Source organism: Aythya marila, assembly GCF_965140915.1.
Source record: "Aythya marila genome assembly, chromosome: 15".
Classification (NCBI taxonomy): Eukaryota; Metazoa; Chordata; class Aves; order Anseriformes; family Anatidae; genus Aythya; species Aythya marila.
This window is the reverse complement of record NC_139056.1, coordinates 10341743-10360410: the sequence shown is the minus strand read 5'-3', so window position 1 is coordinate 10360410 and position 18668 is coordinate 10341743. Positions and strand designations below refer to the sequence as shown.

The 18668-nt window shown below is 37.0% G+C and overlaps 1 protein-coding gene across 1 annotated transcript; it reads left to right on the top strand.

Moving 5' to 3' along the window:
- Nucleotides 1-1457: 1457 nt before the first annotated feature.
- Nucleotides 1458-12254, top strand: LOC309884014 (parvalbumin, thymic-like; the record flags this gene model as incomplete). Its single annotated transcript, XM_082772624.1, has 5 exons — nt 1458-1518; nt 2311-2443; nt 2725-2865; nt 10993-11102; nt 12136-12254. The coding sequence occupies 5 exons, from the start codon at nt 1458-1460 to the stop codon at nt 12252-12254; spliced, it is 564 nt and encodes a 187-aa protein (XP_082628750.1).
- Nucleotides 12255-18668: the final 6414 nt, after the last annotated feature.

Here is an 18668-nt window from a genome sequence, read left to right as displayed (position 1 = left end):
CCTAGAACTGAGAGGGGGAAATACTTTGCACAAGAAGCCACTGGGACCAAATAATTGCTAGCAAAACAGAAGTAACTTATCTGCCTTAGCTGGAGAAGTGCTCCTTGCCATCAACACGGATTTGTCCCATTGTCTCCTTAGATCTCCTGAGACATTCAGAAAGAAACTGCAAAGACTGACAATTTCTTCTGCTGCAATCAAACAGGTACGGAGGCATCTCTTTAATATTCTGGGCAAAGTTTCAACCAATGTGTAGATCTCAAATCAACGTACAGACTATAAATAGTTACCAGCATTGATTTCCTTCTAACCAATACTGCTTTCCAAACTTAGACAGGATGGATGATGCTGTTGAAGATCAGTTAGGAATTCAGGATAAGAGATTTCTGTTCTCTTGTGGTTTGCAGAAATAACTTTTCTATGTCTCAGTCCCTCTTCCTTACTTAACATGAAGCTACCTCACAGTAACATTGCAAGTTTTAAGTTGCACCCAGTCTGCACTGGAGTATGCTACAAAACTGCAGACGCATTGATGCTGTACTCACACTACAATAACTGAGAAATTCAGGCCTTGTAGCATTTTCTACTACTTTGGCAAACAGACTGTTGCAGCTGTTGGTGGTTGACTGAAACAAAGAGTATGTTCTGTCAAATGCTGCTGTATCATAAGAAAATGCCTCCACCATTCTATTACGAATCATATTTAACTCTCAGTAACTGTTCAATATACTGAAATGCCAAAGTGTGGATAAAAATCTGGTTTATTACCATCTACACCAAAACAAACAAACAACAAAACATAATTAAGACTCTTTTTTAAAAGCTATTATGAAATGTAGTCTTTTAATGATGCAGCAGCCCAGCAGACCAAATTTAGAATGTCAATATATTTATTGCGTGCAGCTGAACAGAAGATTACCCTCTGATTTTAGATTTCCTTGAAAAGAATTGATTATTGTTCATTCTACACTATTATTTTTATTCTTGTAAAGATCACTGCATTTATAGACAATAATGTCAGATTTATGTTTTTAATTTCAATTAAATTTATTCCAGATGTAGTTCTAGGGGACATACTTGGCCCTATCTTTTACTTATACTGTAAATATATGCTAAATTTAATTGAGTAATAATCCAGCTCCAAGAAAACCCACAAAGAATTCATGAAGTTTTGTGGTGCTAGCCACCTTTGATTTGCTCTCCCAGTGCAATAGAGGCATCAGATCTTCCAGAAGCCCCCCACTCCCGCATGCAGAATTCCTCCCTCATTTCCCAGCCTTAAGTGGAAGCACCTGCTGCAGACATCTGTTACAGAACGCTCCCCTTACAATTAGATGAATAATGTCTCCCCTATCACATACTGTCACAGCAGCAACTTCAAATAGAGCCATGAAAGTGGTAGAGAAGTCATTTTAATGACTAAGTAGCTCACATTTAATTTATTTTACAGTTCAACAATGGCCATCACTGACATTCTTTCTACTAAAGATATTGAATCTGCTCTCTCCAGCTGCCAGGGTAAGGAATGGTCTCTCTTCAGCCAGAAGATGCATATCATTTTTATGTCTTAAGATGGCATGCCTGTCATTTTCCCCTTAGATTCCTTCCCTGTGAGATCTCATTGTGGCTACATTAAAGTATAGCCCCTTGAATTCAGAAAGTCTTACAAGTGCACATTTGGTGGGTAACATTCCCCGAAACACAGAGAAGCAATTAAAGGGCCACAGCTTCAGTTAGTACCAAGCTGCCTCTCAATTTCTAAACCTGTCGAAGATGTAACTGGCTATCCTCGTCCTTCAAAATGTAAAGAAAAAGCCACAGCTTGCAGAATCCAATCACCAGCTGTGAATCAATGACTAGTCTCAGTTCTCTTAGAGTTCTTCCCTGGCAGGATCAAGCCTAATTTCCAAATGCTCAGTGAGCTAGTTCGAGACGGCAGCTTACTTAACTTTCTATCAAATTCTTCACCAAAGCAAAAGTGAACATGCAATGTTAGGAGTTGGTCTGCAAGCCACAGCAGCACCCTCTAAATATTTATTATTAATTGCATGACACAGATCGCAAAGATCCTGATTTAGCAGGATGTGCATTGTAGCAGAAAATGTCAAACTAGTTGAAAGGATATGTGGCCACAGGCACAGAGTGATTAAAAAGGGAAACTATTCACTACATCATCTTCCTTGCTACACTGGGGAACAAGAGGAACAGGAGCAGGCTGATTTTTAAGAAAAGACATACATATTCCCCAGGAATACATCCAGTGGGAGCAACTTCAGGGGAAAGCGTTTAAGAGGTTTTTGTTTCTTCCAGCTGCGGATTCCTTCAATTACAAGTCATTCTTCTCCACGGTTGGTTTATCCAGCAAAACCCCTGATCAGATAAAGAAGGTTTTTGGAATCCTTGATCAAGACAATAGTGGTTTCATTGAGGAAGAAGAGCTTCAGTAAGTACTGCTCAGCTGATATATTTCTTTGAACAGTGTAAACCTTTGAACATTCTAGGTGCCCTAGAAGAACCTTGCTGTTATTTTTAAAACAAAATGCAGTACTTCGCCTTTCCTTGAATCTGGGTGGACTTCATCAGAAATTAAGAGCAAGCATTACGTTTTTGTTTGTTTGTTTGTTTTTGGCATGAATTTAAGTTAGAAAATCAGAAATACCAACATGCCAAGGTCATTTAATAGAACAAAACTCAAGCACAGCACTCTACCCTGTTCAATTCCAGGCTGTTTCTGAAGATGTTCTCTTCAAGTGCCAGAGTCCTCACTGCTGCAGAGACCAAGGCTTTTCTGGCTGCAGGTGACATTGATGGCGATGGCAAAATTGGAGTAGAAGGTCAGACTTTTGGCAATTTCGTTGAATTGATGTTTTAAAATGCATGCATTTAGCTGTGTTTAAATGGTAGAATGAAGAATGCATTACAGCAATTTGGCCTGCTACTTTCTGACACAATTTTTATACTAGCAAATAATCCTTTGTTTTCATAGCCTTATTTCTGTTTGGTCTCTATTGCAGTAAAAGCACATTTAAGCCCATTGTAGAACCTGTTCTTTCAACCCATAACAACAGTTTTGGGGTTAATTTCTACAGTGCATCTGATCCATAGACTCATTGTGAGGAATTTTTAAAACATTCTGAACATCTGTTCATTCTCTGCATTTTCATTTCAGCAGTGGATGCTTTGCACTTCTGGTCATATGCCACGTTCACTTTTAAACAACTTCCAACTACATAAATTTATTCATCTACCACTTTCCAAGGCTGGCCAGTGTTACCAAGTGGATAATTCAGTAAAGTAACACTGGTATTTTTTTATTATTATTTTTTTTAATCTAGAACTGCTACAAGGTGGCACATAATTTTCTGCTGGAGAACTATCTGATATTTGCAAATTTCACTGGGCAGTCCTGTGAGAAACCAAATCAAATTCCTCACGAAACCTCACAGAGATGATGTGAACCAGCCAGGATATTTCTTTTAGAAATTGCAGCAGAGGAAAATAGGGCATTAGACATCATGTATTAGAGATGAAGTCACTGAAAACAGGGCTGTCTTAGCTGAACTAGGACAGGTGGCAATAACTCCAACAGACACACGTGCTAATCTTAGCCAGAGTTTGGGAGGAGAGAGAGACACTGTTGGAGGAATTTGCTTCAGCAGCAGCTTTTGCTGCTTCTGTTTATGAGTCCCAAATAGAGCATTATATTACGCTTAGATATTAACCATCAAATTTCCCATTCTGAAGTTACGTCACTACTAATATTTTTTCTTTGGAGTAATACAATAAAAAAAAAAAAATACCCTCACATTGAAAGCTACAGGCTTGACCTAATTAATTCATTCTCTGCAGCCTTAGCTATTATCAGATTTTGTAAATGGGTTAAAGATAGTTTACTTTTAACTCAGGATTTCCTACAAATATGAATTTACACTCCTCTCTGCACATATTCTTTTTAAGGAGTGAAAAATCTGTCACGCCCCCAGAATCCCAGTTTAGCAGTAGCTTGTGCAGTGTTATAATAACTTTGGGAGCCCTCCATGGCTAGGAGTTTAGGACATTTTTATCTACCTTTTTTAAGGATGTTAATAAGCACTTTCATCTAGTTTTATTCCCTGCCTTTCTCTTTTTTTTTTTTCCTGACAGAATTCCAATCTCTGGTGCAGGCATAAGCAGCATTAGACCAAAGGCAGCCTTGGACTGACTCTTCCAATTACCTCGTCCAACAAGCACTTCGCACTCAGCATGTGTTTGTACATTTTTATATTGTTTCAGGCATTAGCAATTCCCCGTACACCAAGTTCACACACAGGATTGCTGAGAAATCTTGCAACGTACAGATGTTTTGGTGACACGGCATTGTTACGTTTCCATTGTAAAGAAGGCACTTTGTCATTTTCAACTACTCCTAGTGTTGAAATCATGGCTGGAAGATGGGACAAAAAGAAACATTTAAAAAATCTGGGGAAAAGCTTTTTTTTTTTTTTTTTTAATTTATTTTGGTTTTGTTTAGGTTTTCCATCTCTGTACTTTACCATGCTGACTTGCCAGACACAGTTTTGATGTTCTTAAACAATATGACATCTTTGAAAGCTTAATTGTCCTGATTTTGTTGAGTTTTATTTCTACTTAGTTCTCTGATCCTTTAGGAAAAGCAATGCTAACAAGATAGCCAAAAATAATTTATATTCAGTTCCAGACCTGAGACTCTGAGAAAAAATTTAAGAGGAGCTGACACATAGCTCAAAGCATGGAATAAATTTGTGGGTAATTTTACAAAATGAAGTACTAGGCTACAGCATACATCGTCAGAAAGTGTTTATAACCTAAAACGTAACTCTCCCTCAAGAAGATTTATCTTTCATGAAACCTAAGGCAGCTGTGAGACAGAGGAGAAGGTTCTAATCCCACATCTGACACTGTCACAAGTCACACTGCCTTGATGACATGGGCCAGTCCTGGAGGTTTTTTTTGTTAATCATGAGCATGTTGCTTGTTACCTCTTCATACCTACTAAACAATAATACTTTGTCACATTTGTGAATGTCTGTGTTCACTACAGATGAAAAACAGCCAGCCTTGCTATTTCATTATCTTAAAGTGAAGCAGAGTACAAATACTATCTGTCTTATGCAGCTAAGTAACAGCCATTACTCAATTATTTCATTTATTATAATGAATAATCATCTATATAACCCATTATATTAGCAATTTACGTAAGTATGAAAATTACAAAGAACTAGTCTTTCCTTTGGTAAGTGTCTTACATGGTTTAGAGCTAGTTAGAGCATTGTTTTCATTAACGAACAAAGTAAATATTATTCATGGCTAAATGCAGAGTTCAGTAGACTGAGTAGATGCTGTGCATTTCTGGATGAGTGGGTTGGAAATTTCCCCATCAACATTTAGTTGAGACCTCTCCCATCTACCATGACTTGGTTCCAGCTCAGAAGTAGACTGTCATTTTAATCCTCCCTGCTGAAACTGGGTGATAATTATAACATAATTTGGCAGCTGTTTTGAAGAAGAGCAGAAACAAAGCCTGCTGGAACTTTTATGTAACATTCAGTGCTGGCATTTCTATGAATTGCGAGATGATTATGTGAGGCAAGTGCAGCTCACTCATACCCAGGCATGTAAGAGAGCTCTTCGGCAGATTTAAGACTGTTAATGCAAAAGAGGAATTCTAGCAATCAGATTCACTGAAGCCTTGGCAGAATTATAATGAATATAAATCTTAATTCTATCCCCAGTGCCTTTGATGTTAAATCTGGGCTTAAATTATAGCTGCTGTTAAATAGAGCACTGAAATATTTTGCATAATGATGAGACTAGTGGTTCCTTTTACCTTATTCATTTTCCTATCTGCTGAAGAAACAAGCCAGAGCAATCCAGACCTGCAGCAGCATACAGATATAACACACACATTAGCTCTTCACACTGCTAATCATTAAAATATCATGTCATTAATTCACAAGCAGATGGCACACACAATACACTAAGTGACAAGCCTGACATTTTATTCGTTGCACACCTGAAAGTCTCATGTGGAATGCAAGAAATGCAAGACTATCCTGCATTTCAGAGATGTTAAACAACTGTACATCAGTCCCTTCTGTTGCCACAAGAGGGGAATTAAGTACTTCTATGAATTAGGCAATTTTCACACATATTGCAACTTTAAGTAAAACTTAGAGAACTTTCTTCATCAGAAAATCCATCCTTCTTAAAACAGTAACTCCCAGTAACAAGACGAGTTTTAAATTTTACTGAAGCCATCCAGCCATTTCATTAAGAAATTACAGTAAAACTCTAAGTCCTCAATTTTTAAAAAAGCTCATAGCCTGTTCATCAAAAACAATGCTTGGGTCCCTGTTAAATCTTCTGCTGGCCCTAGGAAGCACATTTTTAGAGCTGAACTAAATTAGAAGAGAATAAATTCCAAAAAGAGGAAACAACTTCTTTTGTGTGACAGACATTAACAAATGAAAACAATACCGCTCATCTTCCATTTAAAGACATACTTTTACCAAGTATGGCACTACACAGACATGTAAGTGCCAACAGCAATCGACTACACAGAAAACTGAAAAATCATCCTTAACCTTTATTCTATATCCCAGATGATGCACCCAAGGAACGTACCAATTGTCACTTAATGCCCGTTGCTTTGTAGCATATTGTCACAGAATAAACCAAGCAGCAGATGTAAAAGGAAAGATCACATCATTCATTCACCAAACTACAGAAATTTATAAAAACATCTGTAAAGTAAAATTTTCTCGGAAGGTTCATTTAAATTAGTTTAAGTTCAGCCGGTGGCGGCCTTCAATTTTTTTTTTAGGGAATAGCAAGGAGTGGTCTCTGGACTTCACACTGCCATAGTGCTAGAGAAAACCTTTGTTTGCAGGATGTCTATATGGATGCCATCTTAAGTAGCAAAGAGACGAATGGTGATTTCACAATGTTACCACAACCAAGGCACAGGATCACAGAGTAACCTATGCCACAAGAGAGTTCTGGTGGTCACTAGTGCAATCCCCTGACCACAGGGCCAACTTAGATCATACTGCGCTAAGATGAGTTTGAGTATCTTCAAACATGGAGGCTCTATAACCTCTCTGATCAACCTGCTAAGTAAGGATTAAATCCTCTGCATCAAGCTTTTATGAATAAAGTACACAAATAAAACACTGATGAGCACACAGTTAAAACCCATATTCTATTATACATTGTTTATGCTACATCAAATCAGAAAGGATCTAACAACACCCCGCATAACACACCGATAATCTGTTCTCGGTTTCTAGAGTAATTCCATCCTACTCAGTGTAATACTGCTTCTTAATTCCCAGCATGAAGGAAATTTTGTTTATATGTTTTACCTCCACTTAAGACAATTCATTATTGACCCAAAACACAAGCAGCAGATCTGGGTCCCACTGAGCCCAATGACTGAGTTTTCAAACACACCTCAGCTGCATACATAGTCCCCTCGTTACCATTAGGAACAGTTTAATCTCTAATCCTCCCAATACCTCTTGCGAAATAAAGACTTACTATGCTCTCTTAAAGTGGGAAATCAATACATTTTGAATCAAAGAATTTTGATCATCCTACACAAGCTCTTACAAGAAGGATGTGGCGGGTCAGGGTTTGGAAACCTATTCTCAAAACCCAGGCTATTGCTCCAGACACTGAATGTACCATCTCTCAAACTAAAATTTGGTTTGTCCTGATAAAGAAGGGATAAAGGAGCAGAACCATGCTTGCAAAGATAAAATCTCCTGATATATGGAAGCTGGCTGCCTAGTAACTCTTATGTTGCTAGGGAATACTCCAAGTAATTTTACCACCACACTATTCATTTGGAAATCACGACCTAGGGCCATTTGTAAACTACAGATTCAGTTTCAGTTCTCCAACTGTTCAAAATCTGGCGTTCATTTTCTAACAAGAGGAATGAGAGAGCACAGAAAGGGCAAGGGGATGTCAGAACATTTGTTACATGCACAGACTGGTAAAGTTTCTTCTTTGAATTAGCAGCCAGCCCATGTGGAAAATCTTTGATGCAGCATCATCAGAGGCGCCTGGAGCCCTTCACCCAGTGTGGGCAGAGGGGGCCAAGGCTGGATTCATTTCCTGGAATGGGTTACCGAAATAGATACATCTTGATTAAATCCCTGAACAGACACGTACATAACATTTTTATGCTTAGTTGCTTGTATTTTTACAACATTATAATAAGTGGGTGCAGTGGAATCTGAACTTATTCAGTGTTCGTATTTTATGAAACTGAATTTCCACGTTACTTTTGCTTGCAAGCACACACAGAAAACATTAGGCTGGTATGGACTTTCAGGAAAACTTTCTGCACAGAAGGCCTAAGGAGCACACTGTCGAAGAGATGGGATATGGTTGTTCAATAACTTTTGATTTGCTTATCAACAGGTCTTATACTCATGAAAACAAGAAAATCAGAGCTTCTGTGTATCAAGCTGCAGAAAAGAAAATCAAATTACCACATTGGTAACTATATAAATTTATATTTTGCAGTCTTTCAGTTGTGGTTTGGTAAATTAGATTTTTTTATTTTAAATATCAGTTCTTTCCCCTTCTATTCCTTCCCTATGAATGCCCACCTGTGAACCCATTCTCATTGTTTTTTGGTTCCCTCTCATCCAAAATAATCCTGGAGATTTCATGGCTGCACACAACTGTCTTTGGTGCCATCTACAGGCAAACTCTAATCAACTACATAAACACTCAAAAAGTTGTATCAATAAATGCTTTGTAATCTCAGCATGGTCTTCTGACAAGAACTGCTTCTTGAATGCTCAGAAATTCCAGCACAATTATTAGAGAATTATATGGAATCTCTGATCCCATGCCATATTCTCAATTATTTCCTAGGAATTTGACCCAAAGGCAAAACTAGATTCCCAGACAGAAAGACTGGATCATTAAATTTATATATTCTCCAGTTCAGGATAAAAAGTCTTTAAAAATAACTTGCTCAGTTACTTTTATACAGTCCAGAAAGCTTTGCTTTCACAATGTTAAATTTACCATATAGCATAGGTTTAGAATAACACTCCTTGCCTGACTTCATCTTTTGAAGAAACAATCCAAGAAAAACTAAGAAGTGCAAGATGAAGCTTTGTCTGTATTTCCACGTATATGACTGCTGAGAGAAAAGACAGCAGCTTTATGTTACATTGACCAGGTGTTAGGATTTATGTTATATGTAATGGCATTACTCAAAGACTATCTAAACCTACAACAGTACTCTATGCATATCTATAAATATGTGGGTGTATAATGTTCACCCACAGCTTTTTACACCATTTTAATTTCAGCCTTTTCTCAAGGCCACTGAGTTCGAACAGATTTCATTAGATTGCCAAATGGAGGACCCAGCAAGAAAAAAGTTACAGCTTGTGCTTGGCCAGTGGTCAAATCCTTATGGAAATATATCTTCTCAATACAGAAAAGAAGAACCAAATATTACTGATTCCATTGCTCACATCTTCACTTCTTACCTTTAACTGGTGCGTAGTGCTTTGTGCTGCTGAATGACTGACAACCATCATACTATAAATGGACACATTTACTATTATGATTTAAAATGTGTACCATGTAGTGAATTAATACTGAGCAAAACGTCTTCAGTATTAAACTTTTATAGTCTGACGTACATATTGCAGTAATTGGGTAACCAACCTTTATGTATGAGCTTATTAAAAATACCTCGGGCTGATTTACAATGACAAGTTTTATCTACATGAGATTCTACTTGCATGTCAGTTATTCTTACTACATTTGTATCATCGTAGCATTATTTGAAGATTATTAAGGCAATTACAGGAGTAATGCTTCATGGGCAATTAGTGTCAGGATTGGACGCTTGGAAGTCAAGATCTACAATGAAGATGTCCATTTGCAGCTATCATTTCAGTAGAAAAAAAAGTTCATTCACAGCTCAAAAATCACTCACTAGACTATAAATAAGTGCAAGTGAGACGATTTACTTTGATGTCACCACCTCATATATTGTGTAAAACACCATGCACATTCCTTTGGGATATAAATATCAATCTGATTAGCTAGCAGGTCTTGTTAGCCACAGTAACTTATCCCCTAGGGTATGTGAGCCATCACGTGGCTCCAGGACTTCTGTAAAAGGTCAAGAGAGCTTAACTGAGATCTGTATAAGTCATTATCTCTGTCATCTGAAAAATAATCAAGTCAAGAGGACTCTGCAGACCTTAAAGATTTTTCTGTTCTTGGTGTGCGAAAAACTAAGCAGCAAGGTGAACTGAATCTTTCCTCTGGGAGCTTTTCAAGTCATCCCAACAATCCATGCAAAAAAAGCATGGAAATAATCAAAGATTCCACAATGTCATGCGGTTCTATAAATACATTTGGTTTCATCCTCAGCTTGTGCACCTGAAGCCATAACTAGAGATAACACCAAAGCAGATGCACTGCGGATGGAATAGCCTGCTCCTGCAGGGCAGCTCCCTTGGCTTGCGCTGGGACCTACATTCCAAGTGTCCCACTAATCAAACCTGGCTGCCCATGAGGCAGCGTCAAAGGCTGATAGAGCAAGATCAATGTGAACAAGATAATTGTGAACTCTACCTAATGTTATTTATCATTTTACAGTAGCATGGCTCTTGCTGACAGAAGCTGAAATTGCTGCTGGCCTACAGAGTTGCCAAGGTAAACTTTTACTTTTAATTTTATTTTTTTCCGGTTTATATATCAAATTCGTCTTTATGTGTTATGATTCAAGACCCTCTTCTTTTCCTACCCTTAGTCTCACCAAAGAAGGAAGATTTTCCACTGAGTTCAAAAGGATTTCATAAAGAAATTCTGAAATAGTTGGAAGGATTGAATCAGGCTTAAATTTTTACAGCTATTACCAACAACTAACTCCAAACGCTTTCATGACTGAAGTATGTCTCACATCTTTTTCCTCTCATCTTTAAGACTTTTCCTGCAGAACTTCTCAGCCAGTGCCAGAGCTTTGACTGATGCTGAGCCCACGGCATTCCTGGCAGCAGGTGACAGGGATGGAGATGGTAAAATCGGAGAGGATGGTAAGACTCCCTTTATGGAATGGAGTAATACCTGCTGTTGAGACTTCCTAGTGACTAGCTCTAGGCAGCTGCCATGCTCCCTACGCTGGCTGTTACAGATCTGATTCTGAGGTGCTCAGCTCTGCTCCATCGTAAAAAGGATTTAACACAGGACTGTGTTTGTATTTTGCCCACAGCTCTACGTAGTCAGTCCCTTTTTTCACCTGCAGAGATTTCAGAACTGGAATACAAGCTTATATTTATAAAAACTTAGTATATAATTTCATTGCTTTGTTATTGAACTATTGATATGACACTTAAATACAACATTTTTTATGTTTTAAATATCTATTATGAGTACACAATATGGTACATTTAAGGAATGATTATCAGATAAGAGATACAGAAAATACTTTTCTGAAGATGCAGTTATAACATATGGTGTCATTTTACTGTTCTTTTCTTTCTTTTTCAGAGTTTCAAGCCCTCATCAAATCTTAACATACACTCAAAAAAAAAAGACTAATATCTGTGCCAAGAACAATCTTTCCCATTGGAAGCACATTATTTATTTATACATTTTGTACCTTGAAAGGTCACGAGCAATTATTAGCGCGTGACTGCGTATTGCTAAAAAACATATGAAGTAGCATAAGAGCGTAAGTACTACTTAAACAATGTTCCCCAATGTTTTAAGCAGAAGCTCGTTATACCACTGGGAGACTGAATGGGAGTCCACTCTGTTCATCTGAATTTTGGTCTTTACGGACCCTAGTAAAAATGTTAAGAGCAGGAGAAATCAAAAGCATCTCTGTGGGCCATTTAATTTTCAACATTTGCATAATAGCTAGCATATGCTGTAAAAAACTTGAATTAATAAAATTTCTGGGTATAAAAATTGATTATGCTAACTGGTGATATTATACTTGCATATTCAAGAGATGTATTTATAAACCATATGTTTTTACGTCATTCTTTATGCAACTGATTATGCTTCATAAACTAATTAAATGACAGGACTTAGTGTTAATTAAGCTGTTAATTTTAATAAAAGATCAAGTGGATCAAGATGAATCCAGATTACTGAAGCAGAAATACATTTACAATTCTGCCAGGAATAACTCATCTTCACGTCCACCTGATGGCACTATTGCTCCACTTGAAAGAAGTTAAATCAGTATTCTGTTCGAATTAATTCAAGCCAGAACATTACTAGTATCCCGTCTGTCCGCTTATGTTTATGACTCAGTTTTGCCAGATTAAATTATCTCTGAACACAGAACGATAAAATTTTTGTTTTACAAAGGAGTGGACCCTGTCCCTCAGAATCTGGGACCTGGATGAAAGTCAGAAGTAAGGTCTGTGGTGCTGGTTTGCATCAGGAGAATATTTTTTGGTGGGTCCACTGAGGACACTGAATCCCCTTTTGTGGCAAATCCTATGTGCAAGGCCCTTTCTTATCCCCTGTGCTAGACGAGTTAGTCAGCAGATCACATATGAAGCATACCAGCTGTACTTCACAGAATCACAGAATTTCTAGGTTGGAAGAGACCTCAAGATCATCGAGTCCAACCTCTGACCTAATGCTAGCAGTCCCCACTAAACCATATCCCTAAGCTCTACATCTAAACGTCTTTTGAAGACACATCATTGCACCAAGAAACAAAAGACCATGGCCTGGGTCCGCCTGCACAGAGCCAGGAGCCCAGAGTTCCTCTCTCTTTCAGCATGAGACTCAAAAGTCTGCACACAGACAGCCAGAACAGAGATTCTGCATCTTTTAATCATATCAACAGAATTTATACCACAATCAGTTCTTGTATGATCAAGGTAAAGAGTATTAATTGCTACCACGATTCTAAATTGCTAATTTTTCCCCAGAAATCTTCTTGAAGGAGAAGTGTTTTCCAGCCCTCAGAAGCGTAACTGCAGGCAAAGGGAGCTGCATTTTGGATACAGTAGCTAAAAAGCACTTTGAAAACTCAAGTCCCAGCCTCCATATTGACACATTGGGGCATGTTGTCCCAGAGTAATCAATGCTTTTCTCCATCTCATAACTGAGCATAACACAATGTCCACACCTCATAAGATAAGTAAATGCATAAATATTTGTGAAAAAGGTGTCGTAAAATGAAGGGCACCATAGAAAAAGCTTACTATGAAATTAAGATTTTTTTTTCTTTACAGACAGATTGAAATAGCAAGAAGTAAATAAGGAATGAGAAAAATGCAAAATTCCAGTCAGTTCACATTAACTGAACTTCATCCAGTTTGAGCACTGTCTACATTAGGGTTCCGGTTAAAATGTAGGAGTGTGATGATGTTATCACAATTTTGCCATAATATACACACAGCTGTCAAATTAGGTTACAGAAGTTATCTAATTGCTATCAGTACTTACCTAGGCATTACAGTCTTTATGTTCTTTTTAGACTTACGTATATGATAAAAATAATTTGAATACAAACACCCCTCTAAAAAACACACAAACACACAAACAGACAAAATAAACCTGTCTTTTACCATTTGGAAAGGAAAAGATTTGGAACTCTTTGAAAGGTCCTTCTTTGGGCATTAATCTTGCCAAAACCTGTCTGACTGTCTCAGATGGCATTTCTTGGAGCTATTTAAGAAGTTGTTTTAGTACTTGTGGACCAAAATCATAATTTCAAAATTATGTGCTAATGCTATAATGGTACTGATGCATAACCTGCTTATGGCAAGACATTACAGAGAAGCAGGAAAATATTAATACGATGTTGGGGATCAATACAATGCTGGGGAAATTACAACAGTACCAAAAATTAAAGCATGCTACATGACTTTAATGAATACTCAGTAATTTGTTCATGCCTTATTGATTAGCCAACAGATATCTCTCCATTAACTTTAATGAATTTAATCAAGGCCCTAATTTTATAGAAATTTCCTGAACAGTGAAAAAAGAATTACCCATCCAACAAATTCACATTTATTATTTTAGTGGCATCTCAGGAGAGTAATAAACTAATGAAATTCTGAGGAATTAGTAACTGCAATCTGATTGCAAGGCTAGAAGTTGTCATTGTCAGAAAATGCTATGCATCTCATCTAATACTATGTTTTATGTTTTCAGCATGTAACACGGGTCACCTGAGTTTCTTCAAGCATTGTACCAATTTAACTGCTAATAGAAATGCAGACAGCTCAGGCACCTCCTTTATTTAAGCACGCTTACTTCCATGCTGACTATTCTGCCAGGTCTATACAAATCTACAATAACTTCACCACTCACCATTCCATTAGGGACACTAAAAAAATAATGATGAGGTAGATCTGATAACAGCTTCAGTGATTGCTCCAGAATGTTAGGGTTTTAGAACTTCCCTGCTTTCAGCATTACCACGAAACAGATCAGCAGAGAAAATGCTGTTTCTGTCTACCAGAATACTCACTTTTTCTTTTAATTTCTTTCTTTCACTCCCTGTCTCTCACTCACACAGGCTGTCAGGTACTGTGGAAAGCCTTTATCTGTTTATCTTGTGCTTTAAGAAAGTTCTTCAAATTGCACCTATAAGGCCACAACTGGAAAGAACACTGCGTGACTACAAACATGCATTCCCAGTCAGCTCCCTTAAGTGAAGTGGAGTGATAAATTCTTAGGTCTGGACTATGGACCCATATTCAGCAGGTATTTCTATGCAACTTTTTCCACCAGTCTAAATATGCAGTCGACTTTTGTCAATGGAATTTTTTCTGCTTCCCCTCTACTTAGAAGGGCATTTCTGTTCCACAAATGACATTCAGTGATTGCTTATGATAAGGTTAACTGATTTATAGGGTAGTTTTTACTTTATACATTATTAAGGGTACATCCTCACATACAACATCCATGTATCATTGACTACTGCTGAAGTCAGTTGTAGAAATCCCACTGTTACCAATGTGGAGAGGCAGGAAACACAGAAATAGTTGGAAACACTTCAGTGTTATTTGCTTTATTTTACTGTGGCTTTGTACTCCGTGGGTCATAGTGAAATACATCCATGTGTAAAAAGCCTTTGGTAACAGTATAGTACTGCTGTACAGATCTGTTACAGGCCACAAAAGGCAGCATCCAGATTCTTTGACAGTCTTTAACCTTAGGGCACAGTTACTTTTAAAACACACAGAAAATCTGAACAACTTAGATTTTCAAAGATCAGTCCATCTCATACTACCTATAATGCTGACAGCAGTCAAAAACATCTTAGATGATTATGTTTAGGGTCACAATGAGAAAATAGTGTTATTGAGTCACAGAAGCACTTGCAAGTGCATTTGAAGACAAGCACATAGCATATATAATGCTAGCAGAGATCTTCCACGACAGCTTTTTAAGTGGAAAAGTATTATGTTCAGAACCTTCTCTATGAACTAGCTATGTTATTAATATTAGCATGTTATCATTCTGAAATTTTCTCATTTACATACAATGATAAGGACATAACTTGAACTGGGGAAAGTGCACACAATACTGCTCTTAACAAACAAGGAATACCTGTCTCTGTTTAGCTCCAGACCCACAGTGCTGTGGGATGTGTCCTGTGTCTTGGATTCAACAGTCCAGATCTCTGCTCAGCCTTCAGGGTAATATCCTCTGCTTGCTGCAAAGGGAAAAAAAAAGCTTTGTCACTGAGGCTTCTGAGGCCTGGATTACATCGTTCATTGTAATAATGTGAAGTATAGAATAAAACTCAGATAATAAACCATGTTCTTAAACCTCTTTGCTAAATGTGGTAAAAGCTATGACCCAGCAGACCACTCAGATAAGATTCTGTGTTTTTTTTTTCTACACAATTAAAGCATGTACTTTGAGAGACATCTTGAAGCAGCAAGATGTAACACATGTCATTGCAGAGACCCTTTCCAGTGAGAGCAGCTATATTCACACTGAGATTCTCTGCCATCACCACTGAGACATCAGCATTCATGACCAACCACATAGGTCGACAAGTATCTGTTTTAGTTACTTCCAAGCTCATTACAAAGGCAGACTCTGTTATCCAGGATCATGATACAACTGTTCTAGCCCTAACGCTACCAGGGCTGAAAGATGGAATTGTTTGGGGTTTAGAACAGCTGCTACAGCATCTCTTTACACTACCGTAGCAGGTCTCAGGTTAACACCTCTCCTCTGATCTCATCTGAGACAACTCCTGACATTACTTTGCATCTGCTTCAAGTCATGTCTTGGGTTGATTTACCAATTAACTGTACTTTATACCAAACAGAACAGAAAGAGTACAAAACTAGTCCACAATCTGTTAATTATTTACTGAAATACAACTTTCCTCTGTGAATTAGTTAATGGTACTTGATTTTTTGTTTGTTTGTTTGTTTTTGTCAGATTTCATTGAAAATGAATTTATTTCAAGGTGAAAAGTAGAAGATTCCTACCAATAACATAACAATATGAACTTTCCGTATTTTTCAGAACTACATCTTCAAGTTCAGTTCTAGAGGTTTGAAACGAACAAAAAAAAAAAGGCACTAATATTCCTGTAATGCATAATGCATGCAGAGACATCTCAGGAGGAAAACAACAGAAGTAAGTTATGGAAGTACATAAATCTTAGGAAGAAAAACTCAACAGCACTTCCAAAACTCCCTAGTAGAGCAAAAACAAACAAACAAACAAAACAAAATAAATATTTTTTCTTGTACTTTGCAGGAACAAGTGCAACCATTCCTGGAAACTGCAATACTCAGATTCTGTATCAGATTTTGCACTACTGTAAACTGCTCATTACCTAGCAACTGCTCTTCTTGTGGAATAAGTATTTTTTTCTATAGCATTACATTTCCTGCATATTATCTTATATAAATTTTTGTTTACAGTTCTTAGTTTTTGAGCCTCTACAGTGATTACAATCAACTAATTTAACACATATCCCAGAAGTAAGGAAAGCAGGCAGATAGTTTTGCTGTACTACAGATTATCTAGTTAAGATATCCCTTTATATAATATAGTCATCCCTGATTATTTCATTCTAATTGTAGTAGAGGGAAACCTGTACTTCAGATGCAGTCTCATTAATGAATAAATAAATACCAGTAACCCTAGATTCTCACCTGTATCAATATTCAGTGACATCAACTTGATTCTGAAATTCAGCTGTTTTAGGCTTTTGTAAATCATCTTTCAGGCAGGATTAGCATTGCTTCCATTCTCAGCATTGAATTTCAAACGTTACAATATCCCAGAATAAGCAATAATAATGACCCTGTTGTAGCAATTAGCTCACTTCTATCTGACATCATATTTTAATACAACACTCATTCTGATTACTTTACTGTTGTTGAATACTCTATGCCACATGTAAAAACAATTCAGAACCCTATGTGCCACAACACAGAATATAAGCTAACCCAAGGCCATTCTTTGAGCATTTGCTGCTTACACTTTAATACAATGCCTGAATAAGTTGCAGACATATTTTGAACTTGAGTATTATTTACTCACCTTAATCTCATTTTCCTCTATAACATTGGCTTTTAATAATTAGTGAAGTATGACAAGTCAAAGATTTACACAAAGTTAGCAGCTCAGCAAGCAGCGTGTAGGAGCAAGTAAAAATAAAGGAAGGCTACTATAAAGTCCAGCAGTGAAATTCTGTTCTCAGTAGAATCAATAGCATTATTACAGAGGGCAAAACATCATTTCCTGTAAAAACATTTTGGTTATAAAATACGTCAAAGGGAAGCAGTATGAAGACTTGTGAAATCTCTTATTAACATGAGATGGACATAAAGGAGAAAATTCACAATGGAGTGTAAAAATGTACATAGAAGGATGGGAATTATTTCCAAGTAGTTCTGCAGAAAGCAGGTATGCACTTCATTCCTACTGCAGATTATAACAGCATGCAAATCTTAGGTAGGAAGCAATATGAACATACTGTACTAAGCAAAGAGGAAAGAACATTAAATGGAAACATTAAAGAAAGAACATTAAATGGAAAGAACATTAAGAGACCTGAGATCAGATCTTCAATATATAAAAATTAGCATTGTTCAATTGGTTTTCTTCAGACAATTCTAATTGGCTTCAGCCTCTTATATCTAATAGGAAGGAGTCCTTCCAGGTCACTATAAACAGTTTTCATACTGAAAGAAATAGAAGAAAGCATTCTTCTATGCAGCTGGTATTTGGGATGTTTTATCATTATGTCTGATTATTTGTGATTTATACCTCTTTTTTTTTTTTGTACAAAAGAGATATCAAAAAACGGTAAAACTGTAATTAACTGATATTTGCTTTCTCATGTTATTTGTGATTTATATTTCTCTATCCAACTTCACATAAACAGATGCTATGCCTGACTTCTCTCACTGACATTAAATACATGAGTAAAAGCACCACATTCCATAAAGCACCACAATAGCAAAGTCTGATTCCTATGATTTCAAGTAAATCTATTATTGATTTTGTATAATTTAAAATAATTGAAATTATTAAGAACAACTGATTATACATAATCTTCCAAGGATACAGATTAAGATTAAGAACATTAGTTTATTCATCTTTGCTTAGTTACTTGGTTGTGCCATCAAGGAATGCACTGG